This window comes from Phoenix dactylifera, chromosome 3, assembly GCF_009389715.1.
Source record: "Phoenix dactylifera cultivar Barhee BC4 chromosome 3, palm_55x_up_171113_PBpolish2nd_filt_p, whole genome shotgun sequence".
NCBI lineage: Eukaryota > Viridiplantae > Streptophyta > Magnoliopsida > Arecales > Arecaceae > Phoenix > Phoenix dactylifera.
The window spans coordinates 17,443,447-17,468,795 of record NC_052394.1 but is presented as its reverse complement, the minus strand read 5'-3'; the positions used below and the strand labels follow the sequence as shown (position 1 = coordinate 17,468,795).

At 35.9% G+C, this 25,349-nt stretch overlaps 1 protein-coding gene across 2 annotated transcripts in view; it reads left to right on the top strand.

Annotated features, from left to right (window-relative positions):
- The first annotated feature begins 4,351 nt into the window (after positions 1–4,351).
- The window catches only part of LOC103709070 (probable DNA gyrase subunit A, chloroplastic/mitochondrial), a 32,391-nt gene continuing 11,393 nt past the window's right edge, over positions 4,352–25,349 (top strand). The window contains exons 1-19 of one of the 2 annotated variants that reach the window (XM_039124825.1): positions 4,352–4,915; positions 5,726–5,795; positions 5,961–6,026; positions 7,867–7,968; positions 8,833–8,877; positions 8,971–9,069; positions 9,210–9,296; positions 13,151–13,221; positions 13,313–13,421; positions 13,533–13,595; positions 16,284–16,349; positions 16,438–16,526; positions 17,544–17,592; positions 19,037–19,123; positions 19,197–19,290; positions 21,543–21,613; positions 21,726–21,815; positions 24,400–24,525; positions 24,676–24,833. In XM_039124825.1, the coding sequence (XP_038980753.1) occupies positions 4,518–4,915; positions 5,726–5,795; positions 5,961–6,026; positions 7,867–7,968; positions 8,833–8,877; positions 8,971–9,069; positions 9,210–9,296; positions 13,151–13,221; positions 13,313–13,421; positions 13,533–13,595; positions 16,284–16,349; positions 16,438–16,526; positions 17,544–17,592; positions 19,037–19,123; positions 19,197–19,290; positions 21,543–21,613; positions 21,726–21,815; positions 24,400–24,525; positions 24,676–24,833 (1,940 nt within the window). In that variant the 5' untranslated portion in view covers positions 4,352–4,517. The remainder of the gene's footprint in view (positions 4,916–5,725; positions 5,796–5,960; positions 6,027–7,866; positions 7,969–8,832; positions 8,878–8,970; positions 9,070–9,209; positions 9,297–13,150; positions 13,222–13,312; positions 13,422–13,532; positions 13,596–16,283; positions 16,350–16,437; positions 16,527–17,543; positions 17,593–19,036; positions 19,124–19,196; positions 19,291–21,542; positions 21,614–21,725; positions 21,816–24,399; positions 24,526–24,675; positions 24,834–25,349) is intronic. The other variant, XM_008794252.4, reaches the window with a different exon arrangement.

The window sequence follows — 25,349 nt, the reverse complement described above, 5'->3', positions numbered from 1 at the left end:
ACATATTTATTAATATATTAATTAGTAATATATTTCATATAAAATATTTATGAATCCTATAAATTATTAATCATATAAAACATAATTAATTGTTATCATAAAAATAAAATTTTTATTTATACTTATAGTATATTATTTTGATACTAACATATATTTTGATAAGGAAAATAGGGCAAATAGAAATGATATATTAAATAATTTCATTCATATAAATATAAAGTATAGTAATATATTTCTATTATATTTTTTAAATTATTATTAAATAATAATATGACAATAATATGATTAATAATATATTATAATATAATATATGTAATATCAAAAAAATATAATATAATGTATATAATATTGATATAATATATTAACAGTATATTGGTATACCTATTTTTTTGCTAAACTGAAGGGAATTTAATCTAAAACCGCCATCTTGGGTGATCTTAGATACCAACTTCAAAGAGAGGTATTTTATCACTAAGTTGATCGGTGATTTAAAGAATGGAGATGATTTGGGATCACTGCCATGTAGAATTATCTACAACTAAATACAGTGGTCTTATTACATCCATCTATATCATCCTTGATCTTTGGACAGTCATCTGATACCAAATTCCCCTTCTAAATACACCGTTACTATTACATTATAATTTTACTCTTCTAATTTCTATAGATTGGAAAAAATAATACTTCCACCTAAATATCCTGCATTTTGGAGTACTTATAAACTATAGACAAATTACGATAGTATTTTTTTTTTCTTTTTTGACAAATTCTTTGTTCGAACTAGCTATCTTAATGTTGAAGGTCACTTACTACAAAAAAATATTGAAGGTCACAAGACAATGATTAGTATCCTCAGACAAGAGTACACTGTTTAAATATTTATTTCGACAGAGGCATTGTTTAAATATTTTACAATTCAAAAAGATATTATAACTGCACATTTTATTCTTTTCTCTTACTCTTTCTCAAGATTTTTAGACTAGGTAAAGGTTCCATATTCCTCGTCACCCTCGAAGCTTTTTCCCTTCCATTTGTTCCTTCTGTATGTCAAATGCTTTAAGGACTTTTAGCAGACGGATGCCCCAAATGAAAAAATATAACGGCTAGATAGATTAGAACTCATGTTCTGGAGACCTGATTTCTGGCATTTTCTTATAACAGTGTCAAGCATTGCGATGATTCTATCTGATCAATTTAAAACCAAAGTACCTATTTTCCTATTTTGAGCCTGTCTGATACAATAGATCACTTCACCAATTGCCACCCAATGACATTTGCAAAGATTTTGATAGAGAAATTCTAGCACCAATGCTTTGTGGAAGTTCAAAGTTTCTCATGCAATGCATGTACTGGCCACAGGGATGAAAACAAGCAGAAGATAAACCAAATAACAGAGTTGCTTTTGACAGCCTCGAGCTGGTTGATTTATGTGGTCAGCTTGCTTTAGTATGCATTTCACGGCAGGGCGTCTGACATTGTGGCACGCTAATCATAAGAGATAGGGAAAAAGCATAGCCTGCTATCTCTATCACAAATTTGCACCTCCTCCGGGGCCATTAACACCCCTTCCATAAGCTCTGATCAGCACTTTGACTACCACAGGTGAGATTTCTTGGATTCTTCTTCCATTCAAACCATTTTAAATCTTTGTCAGTAGTTCCGAAAATGCTTTGCCACCATCCCAACTATTAGAATAATTTTAGAGATCACGCAACAACTTACATTACTCATAATATTTTTCTTTATCAACGTGATTCTGTATAAACCTATATTAATTTCCTTTGTTAGTAGAATCTTCTTAGAGTAATTTTAGAAATTATATGACAACATATATCAACCTATATTATTTTCCATGTATGGAGCCTATACACGAGTATATATAACCCCTAAGATATACGGAATATATGAAAAAGTAATACAGAAAAATAAAATCACTTTTCTCTTTCCCGTTTTCTTTTATCTTCCTCTTCTTTTCCAAATATTTCAACACCAAAGATTGTGTCAGGAGCAAGCCAGAACCCATCAAGAAGTAGGGGCTGCGGCAGGACTTATAAAATTACTCACACCTTGGTGCAGCAATCCCATAAAATTGGCTTTAGTGCACAACTGATGCCTGTTTTTCAATGCAAGTATGACGACAATGAGATGAAGTCATTTGTCACCTCAGGATGCACCTGGAGAATGTCTTCACCAGCACTTCCTCATGCAAAAGTATTGCCACGAAAAGGTGCAACAGGGCCCTGGGAAGGTAAATTCCTGCCAAGATCACTATATCACTTCAGATTTCAGCAAACAGAATTGCTGTTATATAAACCATAAGGATGTCAAGACAGCTTACAGCAACTGAGAACTTGGTGCTTGCCCCGCCACGTATGCCAGCCCTCCTGGAAATGGTGGAAAACCAAGTGATGTTAGAAGCATGATATGCCGCGATTAAAAAGCAGCACTAGAAACTTACCTTCAGCCCAGGAAGGTTCGTAATGTCATGGCAGAATTCTGACTTCTGAGGTAACCGTGGTTGAGCTAAGCCATCGATGTAATCAGTAGGTAACCATGGATTTGGTAAGGCTGCTTCTAAAGAGCTTATGTCCAAGAACTATAAAAGAAACTTTGTTAGGTCCAAGCCTGAATTACTCGTGATGCATTCCACGAGCTCACGTTCAGGACAAGCTTCAGTAACTTAAGTAGTATGTGCATGTAATCAGCCTATGCTGGAACACAGCACTACAGCTGCTGCAATTAAAATCATCGAAGCTGGATTGGTTCTTCTGGATTGGGCATCAGACTGTTGAGTAACTAGAGACGATCTAACACAAGTCTAAGTGAGGACAAATATTCACTAAGAAGTGGTGTATTGAATGAATACTGAGCAGAGAGCACAAAATACAATAAGCTGGTTGGCAATCATTAGAAACGAACAAACAATGGCAAAAATAATTGAAAAAACATCTGCAACAAATTCAAAATTGCATTCAGGAAAACTACTACATCCAAACAAACAAATAAAGGCAAGCAATCAATAAAATACCATAAAATGACCTACGGCCACTACAAACAAGCAATTTGCATTCAAAAACAATAAATCATTTTTTGAGGACAACCTTATAAGGCATTCAGGAGAATCAGCACCGATAGTGACAAAAAAGAAACAAATAAGTAGAAATTTAGAACTTCCTGGATTTTGCTCTTGATTGAGATCTTCTAAAACACTTCCAAGTTCCAACCCCCATGAAAAATAAAAACAAATCCAAAAAAGTTGAAAACTCTCGATGTGGAAAACTAACAATACTAATATATATTTTTTAAAAAAAACTGAAAGTGAAGTTCAAGCATAAGATTGCTGTGATTACAGTTAATCATTATAGAAGCTTAGGATCTAATTATGTCCCTTTGGTGTTTCATGAAAAGCTAATGATATTGTCCATGATATTGCTAAGGTTTGGGTTCGCACTACGGGTCGTGTTTCTCAGGGGTCACCTTTAGGTTGACTAGCACTTGCTACTCTATCTTTGTGATCCTTAATTTCAATCATCTTTCTTTTTTAGATGATATGTACTCTTAAGCACATACTAAGAAATAGGATAAAACGGTTACAAAGAATTCTATATATCTAGCATTAGTATCTACAAACGAAATTCGCCAATATTCAACAAACCGAATTGTTGACTTCCAAATTTTGTTTACATGGGAGATCGAAAGGATTTACTGGTTTTTTTGCATGCCTCTCCTTGTAAAACATGGGGAAACAACTTATAACACAGAGCAACATGTGTGGGTATTTACCTCTTATACTAAGCATCCATGTGCCTGTCACCACACGTGTATGAGCACGTTTGAAATTTTATACTAGGTTCGCAACTTGCACATCTGCAATACCTTTGCCGATGTCCTTCATGCTTCATAAGCAAGGGAGGAAAAAACAAGTGAATCTTTCTATTCTCGAGTATGTGTATGCAAGCAAGCAGGCACATACTACATGCATATATACATATACATATACACACATAATGTATATGTGTATGTCTACGCACATATAATGTATGTGTGTGATTGTTGAATGCCTGTTTTTTTGATCTACCAGGAAGAGGAGATCGTCAATATAAAGGTCCTATGGCTAAAGAATGGGGATCAACATACTTTATTTTGCTAGTTTTGTGATTTTTGCGAATACTTATCTAGCTTTAGCTGCTTCTCAGCACAAAAAATTTCCTCCCATTGAATTACATCTCACACGTGCGCGTCGCACGCGAGCAAACAAAAGCCATCCAAAGTAAAACTTGGCGCGCACCCCAAAACCCTAGGGTCTAGTGGGCGCCCCTTACGGATTTCCCCCTCTATTTTGTTCTTTTTTTTTTAAGGACAACGCGCCGCGAAAATCCACGGTAACGCCGCTCGTTGCCCGTTTTCCTCCCAATCTTTCCCTCTCTTGCGTTACAAGAACCCTCTCAAAACCCTCTCCAATGGCGGACGGCTTCTGAGAAAAAAACAGAAAAAACTAGGGTTTCCGTCCCCCAAGAATGGCTCTCTCCACGGTGCTCCGCCTCACCTCCTCTTCTCTGGCGCGCTACCGCCCGCCCTTTCCCTCCCTCCGCGCCTCTATCTCTTTCTCCCGTAGCGGCTTCTCCGAGCTCCGGTTCCTCTCCACCGCCCCTGGGCGCTCCGTCCGGGTCGCGAGATCGAAGCGGAGGGATGGAGACGATGAGGTCGGGAGGGCGAAGGAGGAGAAGCGGGAGGAAGGGGGCAATGGGGGCTTGATGGTGAAGGAGAGGAGCAGCGCGCGAGATGGGAGGATCGTCCCCGCTGAGCTCCACAAGGAAGCGACCGAGGCCTACATGGCCTATGCCATGTCAGTTTTGCTCGGCCGCGCCTTGCCGGACGTTAGGGATGGGTTGAAGCCCGTGCACCGGAGGATACTGTTAAGTGTAGCTATTGGCTTTTACTGTTGGTTTTCTATTTTCTTGGGTATTAATTTTGTAAAGTTTATTTTTTTTTGCCGTTGTTTAATTTGATTCACTTCTTTGGCCATTCAAGAAAACTTTCAAAAAGACTAATTTTGACTTGCGATTGCATGTTTCTTGCTGAAAATATTGTGTTCTGTCATATAATGGAGTGTGAGGGTTGAGATTTATATTGCGTTCTGTTTGACGGTTCGTCTGAGATACACGAGGCGATGCAACAATTTTACATCGTGAATTTCAATAATTGCAATTTTTTCAGTAAAGAATAAGGTAAAACTAATTTAAAATTGCTCATAAAGTGTTGTGCAGATGGAATATCACACAGTTTGATGTGCAATATATGAAAAATTTACTTTAATTGTTCTGTTACCTTGTACCTGTTATGAGATGCTGCAGGTGTATATAACTGTTTACTGTTACATATCAGATAAAATATAATGTCATTGAGCATCTCTTTACTCAAGCTATAGACTAAGCAGCTCCTAACACATGTCTTGAATATGATAAACATTGGAGAATTGTTTTAATTTCTACTTCCACTAATTCATCTAGTAGCAAATGTGATGCTGGTACTAATCTACAAGCAAACTATTCTGTGTCCTACCTTGCTGAATTTTGTTAAATTTTCACATAATAATTTCAATTGATCTTTTACTTGAGTTTTTGTTTCCTTAACTTTCACGAAACAATGTTTACAAATGTTCTTCATACCTCTTTGATAGGATTGATATAAATGCATGTGTTTATATCCTTAAATTCAATTACAGGTTTGCAATGCATGAGCTGGGCCTTTCATCTCGTAAGCCTTTCAAGAAATGTGCGAGGGTTGTTGGCGAGGCAAGATCCATAGCTTCGTACTTTCCCAGACTTCATAGAAGTTGCAATCCTTTTAATTATTTTAGTTGTCCATGATTTTCCTCTATATTGCGTAAAGGTTTTCATTGGGCTCTCTTCTTGTTTATTCTTTAGTAATTACTATTTAGAAATTTGTATCACTTGCAGGTCTTAGGTAAGTATCATCCCCATGGAGATACTGCTGTTTATGAATCTTTAGTGCGGATGGCACAGGTAATCATAATTTCTCAACCTATTTATTCCGTTCTCATCAATGTTTTGTATGCTTGTGCTTGGTGCTATATAAGAAAATGTTCAAAAGAAACCCTTAGTGATTAGATATAGTGTCTTCATGCAATCTTATATATGCCTAAGGAACATATCTTTTATAGTTTACTATAACAAGTTAGCCATACTTAATGTGGTCATATAAATTGCTGTAATTCTTAACAGAAAGTTCGCCTGAGATGCAAGAAGCTCTACAAGAGCTACAGTTATTTGACCTTAGTTATCAATTTTAAACAGACAAAGGTTTTAATCTTCTTCAGATCTTTTTCCTTGCAGTATTTGAACAATCAAGGTATTTATTAAGATAGGTCCAATTTGACAACAATGGAATGATGTGGCTTTTGTGGCCCTGCAAGTTTTAGTGGGTTTTTTTTCTTTTCTTCCAATTCCTAGGGACAACCTTATTCAAAATGATGTTTTTTTTGACATTATACATAGTTGTGAATATGCAAATAGCCTGCGTTACCTGGGTACTCGCATTTGGCTCCAAAAATCCGTGTTGGTTACATAGCTGAGTTGGATATGTATTAGACGCGTGGATACTTATGAAGTTCTATGGTTGCCCCTATTAGAGATTTGTGGAGAGTTGAACTCTTTCAAAAATGAGTTTGACCCTTTTCATGTTAGAAGTAAGTATTTTAGTGACTGGCCAAGAATATATATATATATATATATATATATATATATATATATATATATATATATATATATATATATATTGAAATAACTTTGCAAAATGTTATTTTTCTTATTTTCTTAAGTTAAGTTTGAATAAGAAACATGTATATTAAAAGATCTTAGCAAACAATACCTTTTTAATGTCTATTTATACTGTTTAAACAAACAATATCTAAAGGTATAAATGTATAATCTAGTCAAAATTGTAACTTATCTCATGTATCCCATATTTCCTTTCCCCCTTTCTGTCTTAGACACTTGGATATGCATTCAAATCTCATTCTCATACATGGAACACTACAAATAACATGCCTTATGTTACTGAAGTTTTTTAAATCACATCACTTATATGGTGAAAGAGATTGGAGAAAGCAAATCTAAATGATTTTTCATGGTAATATTTAATTATCATCTGTATATTGTGTACTTCTATTTGCTCTGTCGAATGTTGATGAAGAGTCTGCTCTTCATGATCTCTGAAGAATCCTATAGATGGTATGGACATTGTTCACCAAATTTGGCCCATGTTCATTTACAACATTACTTTTTTCTCTACTCACTGGATCCAATCTTCCCTAGCCACTACAGTAGGTTGGAGGTACAGTTGGATAGTTATTTCCTGCAAATGGTTGTATTCTAGTATTAAATTCCTAAATATGCGGTAATTTAGTCACCTTCTACACGGGGAAGGGATCATATATGTCCTACAAGAGCTTCCTTCAAAAGCTTCACAGGCACAAAGTGATTTGAAGCAACAATTACTTGTAGGCATGCTTGACTTGCCAAATTGCAATGGCATTCCATGGTCTTTTGCTTGACTTGTCATGTAACTAATCTAATTTTGTTTAGTTCCTTCGCATAAAAAAGTCTGTTGCTTTTTTTTTTTATGGTGAAAGTGGCTCATTCTGTTCCATGAAATCTTATGCTTCTTCTTCACTAACATTGAATAACTGTTATAAGCTCCTTATGCCATTGTTGTTATTGTTCATTTTTTCCTGAGAGAATGCTGGCTTAAGCAAAGTAGCTTTTCACTTATCTATCCTTAAATCAAATATTTGGTTGTGTTATATTGCATTTCCCCCTATTTATTGCTTCTGAATTGTTGCAGGACTTCTCCATGCGATGTCCTCTTATTCGAGGACATGGAAACTTTGGATCAATTGATGCCGATCCTCCTGCCGCTATGCGTTACACTGAGTGCAGATTGGACGTATGTTTGAGAGATTCTTTAATTATCATATTTACATCTGATTGTTTGGTTTCAGCTGCCATAAAAAAATATGAGCCCTTCTTTGTGTTTTCGTTGTGGTGTCCAGTGATTCCTTTTTCTTCTTCTCCTTTTTTCCTAATGAACTTTTGTATAAGCACAAGTCCTGCATGCTTATGAAGGCTTTAGCTATCCCTTGTATATGTTATACACCATTCAAGCAGAATGTTTCGATTGCCTTCTTCGTGCCTAGTGACATGATGTTCCTGGAATTTCTTTTGGGAAATATTCTAGTGTTTTTGTAAATTTCTTTTGCTATTTCAATACCAACATACTTTTTAAATTTTGGTGACTTTTAACAAAGCATGATTTTTGTCAATATTTCTTCAAATAACGAAATTCCTGATTTTTGTTGAGTTCTGTTGGGATGTTTCAGAAATTCTTTAATTGTTTAACTCTATATTCCTATGATAGGCTCCTGAAGCTTTGCTGAATTATAAACTTTTGCCCTCAACTAGCTATCCCTTGGCATATTGTCATCATGTTTTTGTGGCTACATAATTCTGTCAGCTATCACTGGTCTAGAATTCCTCTCTGCTGCTACATGATGCATTTAGTATTATATATACTAAACTTAAATTATACATGATGCAGTTTTATAAACTTAAATTATATATACTTTTTAATCTGGGGATTTTAATGAAGTGCCCCCTGATAAACATAGAGTGCAACCCTATAGTAATAGCTTTCTAACAAGGAATTTTTTCGGGCTTACATTTGTATGCATGGAGTGTATTTCTTGTTGTATTCTTATATAATCCTTAATTTCATTGAGGAGTTTGCATTTGTTCTTTTGCCATGTCGCAGGCACTTACTGAAGCCATGCTCTTAACTGATTTAGAACTGAATACGGTTGGTGTTACAGTTCTCTGTATTTCATAGCCACACGTACATGCATTTTTCTTTCTTATCTTTTGATTTTATATTTGGATAATTTATTGACAGGTTGACTTTGTTCCAAATTTTGACAATTCACAAAAAGAGCCATCTCTTTTGCCGGCTCGTATCCCAATTTTATTGTTGAATGGTTCTTCTGGAATTGCGGTATGACCGATTTAAAAATATATATTACAATTATAAGCATTAATTACTATTTTCTTAATTGTAAAGAACTTTCACGTGGTTGACATAAACTATTGTGTGGTACAAAGTTGATATGATATATGCAACTCTTGTACAACCAGGTTGGAATGGCAACAAATATTCCTCCTCATAATCTTGGGGAGCTTGTGGATGCACTTTCTGCTTTGATCCATAATCCTGAGGCTACAGTAAGTATGCTAAGCTCTTTCTTTTTTGAATCTGTATAGGAACATAGGATTTGAATCATTTTTTCCTCCCTTCATGGCCTTCAAGCTTTATATGCTTAATTTGGATTAGGTCTTTGGGCTGTGCATGTCACTGTGATTATTGTTTGCTTGAAAATATTCAACCTGGGCCACATTTAAGCCTTGTAGAATTAGGTTTTATGGTGTCCAGAATGTCAATTTCCAGAAATTAGCAGTTATTTTTAAATAATAAATGTGTTGCCAAATGAGTTGTTTATTGATGTGTGGAAGGAAACCTATGGAAATTTCCATGTGATATTCCCTCCTCCTATTAAGGTTAGATAACGAAATATTTTGCTGGTATCTATCATTTTCAAAACTAACACGTGCCTATCTTTTGTTTTTTGCTGCTGAGTAATACTGCGTCTCGTGCTTTACTGTTTTCCTAAAATGTCTAGAATTTATTGAACACTGTAGATAAGTCATGGTGGGCTCAAGCAATGCTGGTTGCTCTATGCTGGGGTTTGGACCCCAAACACTGCCCCCTCGTCTTTCACATTGTTCAACACATCTTATTTGATCCAAGAGTTTGCTGTTTGTCATGCATTAATATATTCCCTTTAGTCTTAATTCCTATTCCAGCAAGAGGTTTTGCTGGATCATTGACACTAGATGGCACAAAGATCACTGAAAATGCCTGCCTAACTCCTTGATGTGATAACTTACACACATGAATGCATGCTTGTTGTATTGTATTGTCTTAAAAATCTACAAAATATTTTATAGAAGATTAGGAAAATAATGTTATATGAGATAAAAAATGATTTTCAAGAGAAGCAATATCTCTGACTTTTAAATATGTTAGATGATTAGGTGCTAATGATACTTTACGGAAAATTGTTTTTCAAGAAGAAAAAAAGCATTGATAGATTTGAATGATTTTGAGGTAATAATACTAAAATAAAACAATGTCCTCTTCATTTGGTAACATTTCAAGGTTTTGTCTCAATATTGAGCTATGTAGTCATACCTTATTGGCATGGTATGGTAAGGTATGGTACAATACTGGAATCAGCAGAACACTTGTTCCTTCTTTTGGTACAGGACGTACCAAGACCCCATGTGATACTGCAATTTTGCTAGGTCACTATGGGTGGCTACTTAAAACCTTTTAACATTCACCTATAGTTACTCAAACAATTTATGACAAGTCAGGCATATCTAGACAGGGTAAAGATTTTGACCTTTTAAAGTGAACCTCATATGAAAACTAAATCAAATATCTAATTTCTTTAAATAATTGACAATAGCTTATAAATTTGATAATACACTGTCGTAAACCATAGCATAATATTTTCAAATGATTTGATCATAGAACTTGATGTATATGTTCAATTTTATCTCAGTATTTGTCTACAAATTTAGTTAAGAACCTTTATTTTTGTTACATACTTCAAGTATTGTTCATTCGGGTAAACATTCATGTATATGCTAAAGATTTATAGATTCATGATGGTTGGACAAAGTTTTTTTTTCCTTTAATATGAAATTTGTGGGGGGCAGGAGTGCAAAGGCAGAGCTTTGACTTTTGAAAATTATTGTGAACAAGTATTTATGGTTTGTTTATGCTTTATTTATATCTGAATTACGTTTTGCTTCATCATAGTTGATAAAACTTAGCACATGATGCTATCAGTTGCAGCATATCCGTATTATAGCATGTCACACCTAAGACATTAGAGGGGTTTTACCATGCACATAAGCTTTAAAGATCCTTGGGTTTTGTACCTACCTTAGCAAAATTGTTTTCTTAAACAAAATTGTATCCGTAATGCCTTGTTGATTCAAAGACGGATGTCAATCGAAGGCACACTTTCGCTTTTGTTTGGAAAACTTCTAGAGGTTAATGGTGTGGTAGCCTTCTTGCACAAACAAATAGTCACCCATGTACATCTTAAGCATTGCCCTTTTTTAGTCCCCTAAGGGATCAGAAATCTGCCTTTCTAGGCTGGGTAAGTAGTGATCCTTGAGGGTGGATGAGAGATTCATAATTATTTTATTTATAATATTAATCTTGTTAAGCTTGTTCTGCAAGAGAAGGCTTTTGTTATATAAGTTCATTATCCAGCAAATTCAAGAACCTGTTGTTAATTGACCCTATGATTGAGAAATATTTGGTTAAGAGACTTTATTCAAGCGCCAAAAAGCAGGAAACTGTGTTCATTAGTGCTAACCTGTTCTCTACTTTGTTTGAGCTGGGGAAAATCTCTAATCTACATTACTTTTGGCAATAAAGAAACTTAGATACATGTGTATGGGAGAGTAGGGTGATGAGATTCTGTTTGGAGGAGAGGTCCCCTTTGAGTTGATCCTCAGGTAGCCAAGAGCTTCAGGAATTGGATGTCCATGTCGAGTCCGTTTTGAAACTTATTTATTTATTTCTTTTTCATGTAATTAACCAGCTTAGGGACTTTGAGGTCTCTTTAAATCTGACTTGTTTATTTTCATCTTCTGTTTGTTTTAATTTGTTCAGGGGCTTGTAGTTCCAATGGACTTTAGGAACTACTATGGATTTGATTTGATTGGGTTTATAGGGCATTTTTGATTTAGTTATGTTCAAGGACCAAGACCAGCTTGTTCTCCTAACCAATTTCATTAATATGACCCTCTTCTTCTATGTTTTCTATGCTGCTTGCTTGACTTCATGGCCCTTTTAGCCCTTTAACTAATTTGAGCTAGGCTATGCTTGGGGAGACTTGGCCTGATCTTGGCCCATTGCCTTACCTTTTGAGATTTTGGAGAGTTCTAACTCTACTATGGAGTGGCACAGACTCAGGTAGAAGCTTAAAGTTCCATATAAATCCTGATATTCTGCTGAGAGAGCACCTAAAGCTCTGTACTGATTTGAGGTGGCCCATATCATGAGCAGGAAAAATGGGTGGGGGCTTTATGAAGGAAAAGCTTTGAAAGCTCTGTATGAAAAGCCTTAGGTCTCTTTAAAAGAGCTTTAGATCTGTGAGAAGAGCCCCGAGGCTTTGTAATGAAGAGGAGGAAGAGGTGGGGAGAAGTACCATTCTCTCTATATTAAGCATGAACAACATTTCTTCTCTGCTTGAGTAGTAAGGGGCTTAAGATCAATCAATTCATTGGCAAAAACCTCTTCTTCTATGTTTTCTATGCTGCTTGCTTGACTTCATGGCCCTTTTAGCCCTTTGACTAATTTGAGCTAGGCTATGCTTGGGGAGACTTGGCCTGATCTTGGCCCATTGCCTTACCTTTTGAGATTTTGGAGAGTTCTAACTCTACTATGGAGTGGCACAGATTCAGGTAGAAGCTTAAAGTTCCATATAAATCCTGATATTCTGCTGAGAGAGCACCTAAAGCTCTGTACTGATTTGAGGTGGCCCATATCATGAGCAGGAAAAATGGGTGGGGGCTTTATGAAGGAAAAGCTTTGAAAGCTCTGTATGAAAAGCCTTAGGTCTCTTTAAAAGAGCTTTAGATCTGTGAGAAGAGCCCCGAGGCTTTGTAATGAAGAGGAGGAAGAGGTGGGGAGAAGTACCATTCTCTCTATATTAAGCATGAACAACATGTCTTCTCTGCTTGAGTAGTAAGGGGCTTAAGATCAATCAATTCATTGGCAAAAACCTCTTCTGTTGTATCTTGATGAGGTTGCTTTGGGGGATTTTATTTGCATCCCCAGAGCACAAATAATTTTGTCATGTGTTGGTCAAAGATAAATTAATTGCCTGATCTTGATGTTTGTTAAAATTGAATATGTTTTTTCATGCTCCTGGCATTTGCTTTAATTCACTGTTTCTATATGGCCTTGATTTTTTTTTTCCAATGTGCACAAGCTCCAAGAACTGCTGGAATACATGCCTGGACCTGATTTCCCAACTGGAGGAATGATCATGGGGAATGCTGGGTATGAAAAATTTCTTTATTTTTTTCTTGTATTTATTACCAGTTATGTGAGACTTAGTTGTGGCATATATCTTTCTTTGCTTCTTCCAAAGAATCTTGGAGGCGTATAGAACTGGAAGAGGACGCATAATAGTTAGAGGAAAGACTGACATGGAAGTGCTTGATGAAAAAACCAAACGCACTGCCATAATAATAAAGGAGGTTCTATCTTCTTCTTTTAGCAATTTTTTTATAGGTCTATGTGATGCTATTTTTTTTCTGATTACTCTTTAACAAACTCAAAATTCATCAATATTATTCACTATATTGCAGATCCCTTACCAAACAAACAAATCTGCTCTGGTGGAGAAAATTGCTGAACTTGTGGAAGACAAGGTATTTTGATTTGGGTACAGATGACAGGGCTTTGCATTCACTGTATATCCATGCTTTTTTCGTACATTCTAACTCTGTCCAACAATTACCTCCTGAGTTACATTGGCAAAGTTTGGTGCATACAGTATGATGGCTGAGGCACCGATTTTGAGGCTGTTGCTCATCCTTTTAGCACCAAAATGTTGAGCTTGTAAGCTTGTAGAATCACATTCTTTGAAGTAGAGCTTTGGTTATTGTAAGTTTTTAGGGATAAACTTAGGGTCGTCACTGCTGGAATCTACAAAGGTCAACTGGATGGTGTGGCATTCTATAGTCAGATCACTTTCCAAGGATATTTGTTTCTTTTGTGCATCTGGACCATTCATCACACAAGGCACCTTAAAGTCTAAAACTACACTACATCTAAAGGCATCTAACTGTTTTATATATCATAGCTAATTTCTCTTTTTATTGACGTTGAAGATCATTTGAAGAGCTTTTCAGCAACCATTCCTTTCATTTTTTAAGTAAGATTCTGTGTTCTATACTCACTAACATATTTTTGATTTGACCTAAATAATAAATAATAAAGGCATCCAAAAACAAACTCAGAAACATTAAGCTTATTTCTTCTGATTTGACCTAAATAATAAATAATAAAGGCATCCAAAAACAAACTCAGAAACATTAAGCTTATTTCTTCCAGGTTCTCATGCATCAAGGTACTCATTGTCAACTAGATGCTTGCTTCTTTGACTTCACGCACGATAAAATAAAAAAGGGATGAGGTTTGACTGGCTGGAAATACAAAATCATTTTGTTAAAGAACATAATTATAATGGTGGACATCTCTGTATAATTATCTCCATATTTTTGGGAATGATGAAGGATCATTTAGTTAAAACTATAGTTGGCAGAACCGTTCTAAACCGAGCGGTTCCGGCTATTCTAAGCCATACCGGCAGCTCACTGGTACGGTTTCGGCAACGGAAACGAAAATCGTTGCTGAAGGTGGATAAGGAGAAGGAAAGAGAGGAAGAGAGAGAGCGAGCGGAAGAGGGAGAGGGAGAGGAAGCCCATAGTGGGTGGCGGACGCCAATGGAGGGATAATTTGGTCAAATTGCATGCCACCCTCTGCTGGCCTCTTCTCTCCCTCCCTCTCTCCCCCTTCTCTCTCTCTCCCCCACGGTTTGCGTCGGTCTCTCCTCTGTCAGTACAGGTCCGACACGGTACGGCACGGGTCCGTACCGACTCGTACCGCCGAAAAACTGGTATGGTGCCCGGAACCGGTTCCATCGACCCTGGTTGAAACTAGTTCAAAGTAGTTAAATTGCATGCACAAACAATTCGCTAACAGTCACTTGCCTATTTGGAGCAGAGTGTAAATGTTCCTCTACCCTGTATCGATTTCCAAAATAACATGTGTATCCATGTCACTACTCTAATTCTTGTTCATATCTATTTATTTGTTTTCTCCAGTGGATTGTAAGGAATAAGATATGAAGTCTTACATCTCTGTAGAATATCTTTACCTTATGCTTGACCAACAAGCCTTGTGGCTTGTACCATTTTCATGTGTTGGCTTCTGGATTAAAAAAATGATAACATCATGCTTGAAGAACTTATTACTGGTGGACTTTAACTTGACATTAGTTCGTTGTGACTTTTGCTGAATCTGTTGAAATGACAACTCTAGACAAGAGAGGGTCCTAAACTGAATCCTGAAAAACTAATTGGCAGAATCTTGCTATGCAGTTTTTAAGCTTATGGTAATTTGGCGAAACCCTCTTAGGTTGCCCTGGACTTAAAATGGTCTTGGTAACAAGGTAGATAGTTTGATATCTATCGGAGAAAGACTAGATGTATAGTATAAATAGCAGAAGATTGCAAATAAATTACCAATGGAAGCCCAACTAAAGACGCTAACTAGAATTTTTTTTTTAACATGCATGGACACATTTACATAAAAGTGTTCCAACACATGTGAACATGCAATAATTCAAGTAAATTGCAGGAATGCGTAATAACTAGAAAAGTAGCTATCTTAATATCGAGTAACTCCATGGTACTTATAAAATCATTGTGCACTCACGTGTGTGCATGTGCACACACAGACTCTCCTCCATGCACACAGTTTTGCACCCAAACCAGTAGACATGGAGGTACATGCATTCTCCCACAATGCGCCTACATATTGACATGATTATTCTGTATCTCAGGGTTTTTGGATTTTGCTTTTTCTTGTTCTTTTTCAATGTTTAACTTGTAAATGGTGAGCATGCCATCAAAAAATATGTATTTTATGTCATGTGCTTTTGGAAAAAAAAGACTTGTACTACTTGATTTTTGCCTGTTGGATAATAACACAAGGTCTTCTGATCAATATGCATGTCATTATAGTGGTTTTTTTGGCAGTCTACATATGCAATGGCTACTTAATTTCCGTAAAGGTTTTTAGACTTACACTAGTCTAGCTTAACAACTGTGGTACTCCTTTTAGTCTCTCTTGTTTTCTTATTTATGAAACTCGTAGCTGTTCTAGTCCTCTATCCTTTGTAGGCCACTCAAGACCCATATATCAACCACACATCTTTTTATAAGCAAGAATAAGATCTTCAATCACCTGTCTCTTTTATCATGAAAGTTGTGGTTGTTTGACTGAATGAAATGTATTCTAAGCTTTTTATTTTTATAACAATCTTGGTACAGATTTTAGAAGGCATAAGTGATATTCGTGATGAAAGTGACCGATCTGGGATGCGTATAGTGATAGAGGTTTGTTTGTACCATTCTAATTGTAACATTAATATTTGGACTATAGGGAATTGTAATAATGCTTACTTTACTTCATTCTTCCTATCAGCTGAAAAGAGGGTCAGATCCAGCCATAGTTCTCAACAACCTTTTCCGTCTTACTGCTCTTCAGTCTAGCTTCAGCTGCAACATGGTAGGGTGAGTATATTCCAACCTATATCTATGTAAGTGCGTAATATTAATACATAGTAGGGCAACATGTTATATGAATCTTCATTAATTAATATCAAATTTGCTGAATAGCAAACGTTCTCTTTTTTGTCAGTGACTCCTGTTCTTAGAGAAAAGTTTCCATTCTTGTGTCTAACATGCTTCTTTTATTTATCATGTCTTCCTCTGTCTTCTACTCGTATATCTGTAATTTCACTCTATGTTGTTTGACAAAATTTCATTTCATACTTTGCTTCTGGCTTGCTGCTTAGAAGCAGGGTTACCAAGATTATGGTGCTTAACTGATTAACCAATTGAGCTCCTGTTTGTTCTTTTGCTCCCCCTGCTGCTGTTGTTTCTAAATTGCTTTGAAGTATATCATTGTTTTTCTTCATATATGGACATGCACTGATGTTGTAGCAGTTGCTGGCAGATTCATGTAAATTACAGGCTCAAAACAAAGATGTACACGCATCTGACATCTTGGCTGGGTATCATTATATTTATTGTCCTATGTCTCAAATTAAGACTTTAAACTGATTTTATGACATTAGCTGATGTCACACTGATGCTGGGTGATCAGAGACCATTCTGGCCTGTGTCTAATATGAGATGCAGTGCCCTGCAGCACTTGAACTGGTCTCAATGCTGTCTTAGGCTGTGCCATTCCTGAAGCTCTTCTGCTTTTGCTGATGAAAGCTGCAGAATTTATGGCAGTGTTGAAGCATGATTGTAAAATGACCTCAAGCCTGGTGCTGTTTGGTTTAACTCCGTCCTGCAGCAGTTTCAACAATTATTAGTGGAAGATCCTTAGTTTAGCTGCACTGTGGGTTGTTAGGCATCTTATGAGCATTTGATTCGATTTCTGTGCCTTTGATTGGCTTTTTAAGTTGCAGATAAGATAGGCTGTTTTCCTTGATTTTATGATTTTACTGTTGTTTGCTTATGGTGACATTATTTGCGTACAAAGTTTCTGGCTTAATTCTCTTTGCATTTTTTTGTCAGGATTCTTGATGGGGAGCCAAAGCTAATGGGATTGAAAGAGTTGCTTCAGGTATCCAAGATCTCATTCATGTTCAGTCATTTTTGAGTAACACTTGAACTTTTGCATTCAAGCATCCAACTTTGTTCTTGCCAGCATTTTCAAGGACCATTAATGACATGAAACAAGACATTAAAGTTTGGCTTTTAGACCTTAAATACAATATATGCCGTGTTCGGAAGATATATTATTAAATGCAAACTTGATAGACACTGATCAAATTCTTATTTTGTAAACTATAGAGGTAAAAAAGAAAATGAGAAAAGTCACTTGAATTAGTTGTGCTATATCATGTTTGTATCAATTTTTGTGCTGAGAAATGAACGTTGGATAGAGTTAGATACTTGGATTTGTTGGTTGATGCAGAATACTCTGCTATGAGAATGGCCTCCTCACTTCATGCTTATTTGTTTTGTTCCTTCAAATGAGAATCATGGATGACGAGCTTTTGAGGAACGGTGCTAGTATGCTAACTTGCCGAGCAGAGAATATGCCTTCGCTATATTAGGTTGGTTGGTATCCTTAGGGAAGCCAGTAATGTAAGGTTGGTGCCTTGTGGTGGAGACATTCAGTAGGAGGTTGGACAAGTACAATGCTACCGTTTGGGGTAAGATATTGTTGTTTTAGCCATGTGGTGCAGGCGTAAGCTCTGTTATTTGCCCATTCTTAGCTTACGTTCTGTGGCGGTTGCTAAGGTTAGTAGAGTTGCCGTGACTTTTTGTTGACTGGAGGCTGAGGATTTTAGCGATTCCTTGAGAACTAGAAGCATCAATTTAATAGGCCAAGTTCCTATTTGTCAACCTAAGGCATTAATTTGGTGGCAATGGTTCTGACAGATACTTCTATTGTTCTGTATATGTATGTATCTTGTCTTTAAGGTTGATAAGTGTTTCCTGGTCTAGATCAAGGAGCATCATGAAATGCATAATTGTGGATTGTGTATTTGAGTTGGAACTATAATTACTACTACTATATCTTCATAGTTCATAACATGTGAGTGTGTCTGTGTGGTGGGTGGGTATGCGTGTGCAGGCGAGCTTGCATTAGTGCGCGCGCGCATGTGTCTGTATAAACTCTAAAATCACTTGAGATTGCATTTTTCTTTCTCGTCCTGTATTGTGCTGCCGTATGAAACTTAGCCCCTTGATCTTAGTTGCAATTTAGCTGATTATAGGTTGTAGGGTACTGTTTTTGTGATGTTTTTTCCCTGTTGTTCATGCTTGAAATTGCAAACACGATGAGGTAAGGGAAACTTATATACTGCTGCATGCATGGCTTGTTTCTTTGATGATATATAAATTGTATTTTGCCTTTTCTCTACAAGGGGCTATTAGGTGTTCATATCAGCCTCATGAACAACATGACTATGAATATAATGTTTTTATATTGATCTACTGGTATTAGAGCAATATAATATATAACAACAATGTTTTTTTCTGTGTGTGTGATGTTCCAGGCATTCCTTGACTTCAGATGTTCTATTATTGAAAGACGTGCAAGATTTAAGCTTTCTCAAGCACAAGAGAGGAAGCATATTATAGAGGTACATTAGCAATTTGTAGAAATTAAGGTGCTTAAAATGTCTATAATTTATGTTTTCCAATATTTTTTTTCAGGGCATCATTGTGGGCCTCGACAATTTGGATGCTGTAATTAATATAATTAAGGAAACCTCAAGTAATGCAATTGCTAAAGCTGCATTAATGAAGGGTAGGAATCTGCATCCTTTAATTGATATTCAGTAAACCCATACTGGTATATCTGTCACCAGAGGTTTTCTATATTTGATGTTGGCAGCCATGTCACGGTTATTTTTTCCCCTTTTATCAGTTACTTTTAAAAAAGGAAAAATGTCTGCCACTTTGACAGCTAACTAAAGTAAACCCATCAATTAATTTGACTGACATATCCTTCTTTTGTTATTTGATCCTATTGAAGCCATAATTTCTAGAAACTTTAAAGCCTTTCCTCTCAACATCCAAGATTTCTTCTCATTTGCAAATTGCATGTAGAATCCAAGCTGCCTCCTTCCATGGCCAGTGTCTGTACTACATGTGACTTCTGTCACTTGGACTTTTATAGGAGTGCTGGGTTTTCATATATGGACTCGTAACTGTGTGTCATGCGGTCATGCCTATACCCATGACATGTCATGATATGCCATATGGACACAGTACCTATCTATAAGTTCAAATTTGTTCCACCTATAATTTTCCTGGCACATGAAATATGTTGAGAGAATTCCTCTTTTGCTAAAAGTCCTACAATTTAAGTTATGCATTGAGGTTTTGTTAATGTTCATTTCCCCTCGAATCTTAACCTCTTTTTTTTGTGCTTTATGTCAGTTTATACTTTATAGTAACAATAGTGCCTGTTCCATCTTCTTCTTTCTCATGTGGTGGTCTCTTTTTTTTTTTACCCCCACTCCCATGCTGGATTTTGTAATAACCAACTTTTTGGAGGAAATAATTTATTACTTATTTTTTCTTAGGGCTTCTTTGGGTGCATATGCTAGAATTACTAAAGGATTTAAAAGAATGTAGGAATAGAATGATGCTACAAAAGGATTTCATTAAAAAAACTCATCATGATTTTCTCATTTAGTTGCTGTTTGGTCGATTGTCAGAATAGGCAGGAAAAATGTTCTACAGCCACAAATAGATAAAAGCTATGTCATAGGAACTAACTTTTTTTATCATTCTATTATAAAAAATATCTCGCTTTTCATCTGCTAAAGTATTTTCTTTTTAGAGAGAGACTTATCCTAAAACATTACAGAGCAACAGAAAGAATTAAAAGATACAATATTGTGATATAAATTATGATTTTGTAGATGCTCAATGCACGTTCATGAAAAGATACTAAAAACTTGGTGCCTCCCAATAATGAAGTTCTCGGAGTTTGTTTTTGACCATTATAATAAAAATTACAGCTGTTTATTTACTCGATCAAACCTTTAGTTCAATTTTTTGGTTATAATTAGATAACACTTATAAGGATCATTATAAGTTGTTTTAATGAAATACGATGGTTAAACAACAGAATATTTTGGTCATGGTTTATTAGGGAAAAAGGAGGTGTTATAGGTGAGGCTTTACAATATGGTCCTTGCACAGTTCGCAAACCAATAGCGGTTTCTAAGCAAGGTATGTTGAGATAAAGGTGAGCTTACAAACACTAGAGGAAGAGTACTGAATGGAGGCAAGCAAGCTATTCTTGGATTATATTGATATCAAAATGCAAATAATTACTTGCTTCTCAAAGAGTGAGGGAAGAGCGAGAGATGAGTTCATCTGTTTTGCGCCTTGAGACATCACCCACCGCAAGCACTTGTCCCACACTCCTTCACCATTATCGGGGCCATGGACAGTCTTGACAAGTGGTTTGAGTCCACCCTTAGGCCCTTCATCTCCACACCTTTCCTTCCCCCTCAATGTCAGTCCCTCCTTCCATTATCTCTTCAATCACTATTGTTGCCCACTGTCTTTGATGACCTTGACACGTTTCATCTCTCCACTAACTTCCACAGCCCCATAATAGTCTACCTCATGGATGCTTTCTACAACCAAGGCTACAGGACAATCTGAGTAGAGGAGGGGTGGTTCATAGAGACATTGGAAATGATGAAGGCATGGGTAGGCAGGGGTTTAGAGAGACATTGTGAAGAGCTGAGGCTGAGCTTCATGTGCCTGATGGGAAGGCATATAATTGGAAAATGAAGAAATGGCAAGGGTGAGTTCTTCTGTGAAAGAGGGGGAGGGATGAGGGGACATCTCTCATGCAGAACGTTGGTAAGAAAAAAACACAAGAATTAGTAGATTTTGTTCCCCCAGGGAATCCTCCATTTTCCATGTTATTTTGGTCATTTTTCTCATATTGGTTCCAGTGCACCCAATGCTTATTATATTCTTCATGGCAGCATATGGTTTATCACCTAATGGCTATTATATTCTTCTTAGCAGCATATTGTTTATCTGAAAAGCAAGCTGAAGCTTTATTGGACATAACCTTGAGAAAACTCACTTTACTTGAGGTATAATTTGTATTTCTTGGATTGCACATTTTAAGTTACATATAACAAATTTCCCTTTTGCTTTGGGTTTATCTTCCTGATCATAGTAAGATGCTCTTCCCTGTTTTTGTAGAGAAAGAAGTTTATAGATGAAGCTGAATCCTTATCAGCACAGATTTCTAAGCTGAATGAGCTCTTGTCAAGTAAGAAGCTCATGTTTCAGGTAATCTATTATTTTTAAATGGTAAGAAAATACAAATGACACGTTCTTATGTGTATAGGGATTCTTTTGTTGATGTAGTAATATTTTCTGTACCTCTTTTTTTGAATTATTTTACTTATTAACATTTTTTGACTGCTTTGTGGAAAATTTTTACACCGAAGATCCTTCTTATAAGGCAAGTTTTTTCTTGTCTGGTTTTGTGTGGCAAAGGTTTATTATTAAAAAATGGAGTAGCATGACCCTAGGTGTAAATGAATATGAATTCTGAAGTGGAAAAGTTACCAAGAAGTATGATATGGTCATCTAAATTGGGAAAAATCTTAGCCAACAACAAACCAAACAGCATAAAGATAAACATTATAAAATTTTGAATCAGATTTAATCTGCTAAGTTAGTTCATTCAACATACTGAAACAATTAAAATAGAAACTTCAGCTGAAATCAGTGCTCTATTTGATTTGAGACATTGACTGTGTAGAAGAAAAACCTATATAAAGGAAACAAAGCAGAAAACTGATGCAAAGTTCTTGGTTTGAGTATCAAGAGTCCTTATTTGTTCTCATGGAAGAGAAGGCCTGCTATATGGTTACATTGGTTGTGCTGACAGCTCACCTGATCAGGGACAAGATTATGAACCTTTGTGGGAAGAATAAGTATTTTCTGGTGACATAAATTGAGACCTCGTACATACAATTTATGTGAATGATTTGTTGATGTCCATGTGTGGGGCCCTTTAGTGCTGTAGATGTTGTGGGAGGACGATGTCAAGTTGACAGTTTGGAAGTGCCAAAAATAAAGTTTTATTATTAAAAAAAACTTATGAGAAAGATACAGCATGATTATTTTTTTGGCAATTCTAGTCAAAGTACAGGGGTAAGGAATGTAAACCAGAAACTGTGGATGAAGAGATTTGCAAATAGAAATGGTGAACAAGATATAACGAAACAACATTCTTCTACTACATTGGCTCTAGTGCACAAGAGGAGCAGCAGATGGATGAGGGCATTGCCTTGTAAGGTGGATGAAGTGGATGCAACGGTCAAGTATCATAGCAATAAAATGGTTATATGACCTGCTTAATTGTATGAGCCAATGTTGGGGAGCAAGGCAGCATAAGTGGGGCTTAAAAGAGGGGAGGATACTAAGGTGAATTGATGGTGAAAAAAGAGGGGTATGGTAAGAATAAATACGTCAAAGAAGTTGAGTAGTAGCACTAACATCACATAGTCAGGTCAAACTATTATGATGGTTTTGAATTGTTTAATGCTTGCTGTAAATACTTTCATGAGGAGGGGATCTTGAATCCAGGTTGGAGGTTCTGAAAAGAAGGGAGACGAAATAATACTTAATCAAGGTAGTGCGAATTCTGGTCCTTCAATTTCAATTGATGAAGCATGTTTCCTAAAGTTAAACCAAAATGTTAAAAAAATAGACTTGTTGCTGTGTACATGCTTCAATTTAAGCCTGCCATACCATGCAACCATACTTTACTGATATATCTATTGCCATATATTTAGCGTACTATGAATATTAATTGAAGAATCATCATTGTAAATGCAGTTTTTACTAGTGCCATGCTAGGCTTCAAATGCTGTGGTATGTGGCATGTCAATCATGAACTGATATAGTATGTCCCATGGCATTTCATCATTTCTACTCATGATTTGATAATGCAGCTAACTCACCATGTTATGGTTGGCTTTTCAAACCTGAGTATTGTGCAATTTTTCAATATGTTTTGCACATCATTCTGGCAAATATGTTTGGTTTTACAACTTGTAGCTAATGTAAAATATGTTTTGCTATGTAATCACTTGACCCTTTATGCATCCAAAGGGATAAACAAGCTGAGACATGAGAGGGATTTAAAAGCCCATAACATCCAGCAACCCTAGCTTTTGAATCGACTGGGAGGGATTTAAAAGCCCATAACATCCAGCAACCCTAGCTTTTGATACCATATGAAAATTCACTTGACTCAAAAACAATTTAAGCTGTTAGGAAACGGGTCAACAGTGTATATCAGGTTTAACACGTTTTCCTTTTTGATTTGGTACATGTAGTAGCTGCATTTTCTTCCCTAATCTTTTCATTGTTTTTTCTTATTTTATTTTGTCTATTTATTTTTCAAATGCAATTCTTTTAATTTTTAATTCTGCATTATTTGTATGGGGATGATATGAATTTTTATTCCCTGATCTTTGCATTGTTTTTTCCCATTTTATTTGTTATCTTATTTTTTTTTACATTTATGCTTCTTTCTCTTAATTTTTTAATTTCTGCATGTTTTATTCAGTGATGGTATGACTATTGATGTACCTTTGGTGCTACAAGATTTTTTTAAAAAATAATACAGCCGTTATAACAGGTTATTTTATGTAGTTTTATAGCATGAAAATGTCGTCCATTCTTCACCCCCTTATTTCCGTTATTGTTTTCGCTTCAGATCTAGGAATTATTTGCATAAGTTAATAATCTGTATAAAAAATCTTATTGCTTTAAGTCTATACTACTATTGCTGTCACTCTATCTTATATACTATCTATAATATATTATCTATAGTATACTGGTTTTCTTATTTCAGCTTATTGAACAAGAAGCAGTTGAGCTAAGGAATAAATTTGGAACTCCAAGGCGTTCTTCATTGGAAGATGCAGGAAGTAGTCAACTTGAAGAAATAGATGTGATTCCTAACGAAGAAATGCTTTTGGTATGAAAAAACAGATCCATTCTTTATGCATATGGTTCTCTTTTCATTGTCTTCTCATATTGGTGTTTGTTTAGCCTGTCCAAACTAGATTCCTTTTGCTTATCTCTGCCTGTTACATCATACGCTAACAAAATTGGTTCCTTTTGGCAGAGTCTCAGTGAGAAAGGTTATGTTAAGCGGATGAAATCTAACACCTTTAATCTACAACATCGGGGTACTATTGGAAAATCTGTTGGAACGATGCGATTGAATGATACAATGTCTGACTTCATTGTCTGTCATACGCATGATCACATCCTTTATTTCAGGTATTATCAATATGACCAAAATACAGATGTCATTTTTATCTTTTACTTTGCTTCAGTGCAACATTATTGCTATTTGCTATATTATTCTCATACTTGAAATATGCAACATTATTACAATATAATTCTTCTCATATTCAAGATATGATCTTTTCATTGATGGTCTTTTTTGTCGGTTTATACAATATATTTGTAGGCCTCATAATAACAAGATCTGCGATATCATTCTTTGCAGCAGTTCTTTTATTAAGGATTGTTATTAAGGATTACTTAATCTATATATAAGCTATCTCAAATTCTTATTTTTAGCTTTCATGCAGATCCCATCCAGAGTTATGTGGCCTTTGCTGTACTTTATTTTACCTTCATGTTTTGCTTCAAGATAAATCTTGAAAGCATAGGTTAAGAAGGGAGTGGTTTTACAATACTGTGCAGTAGTTTCAATCGTTTTTGTTTGCATTGTGAATAAGCCTGTCTCTGCTTTATATAATTCAGCAGGCTTGGGGGAAACTGCCATAG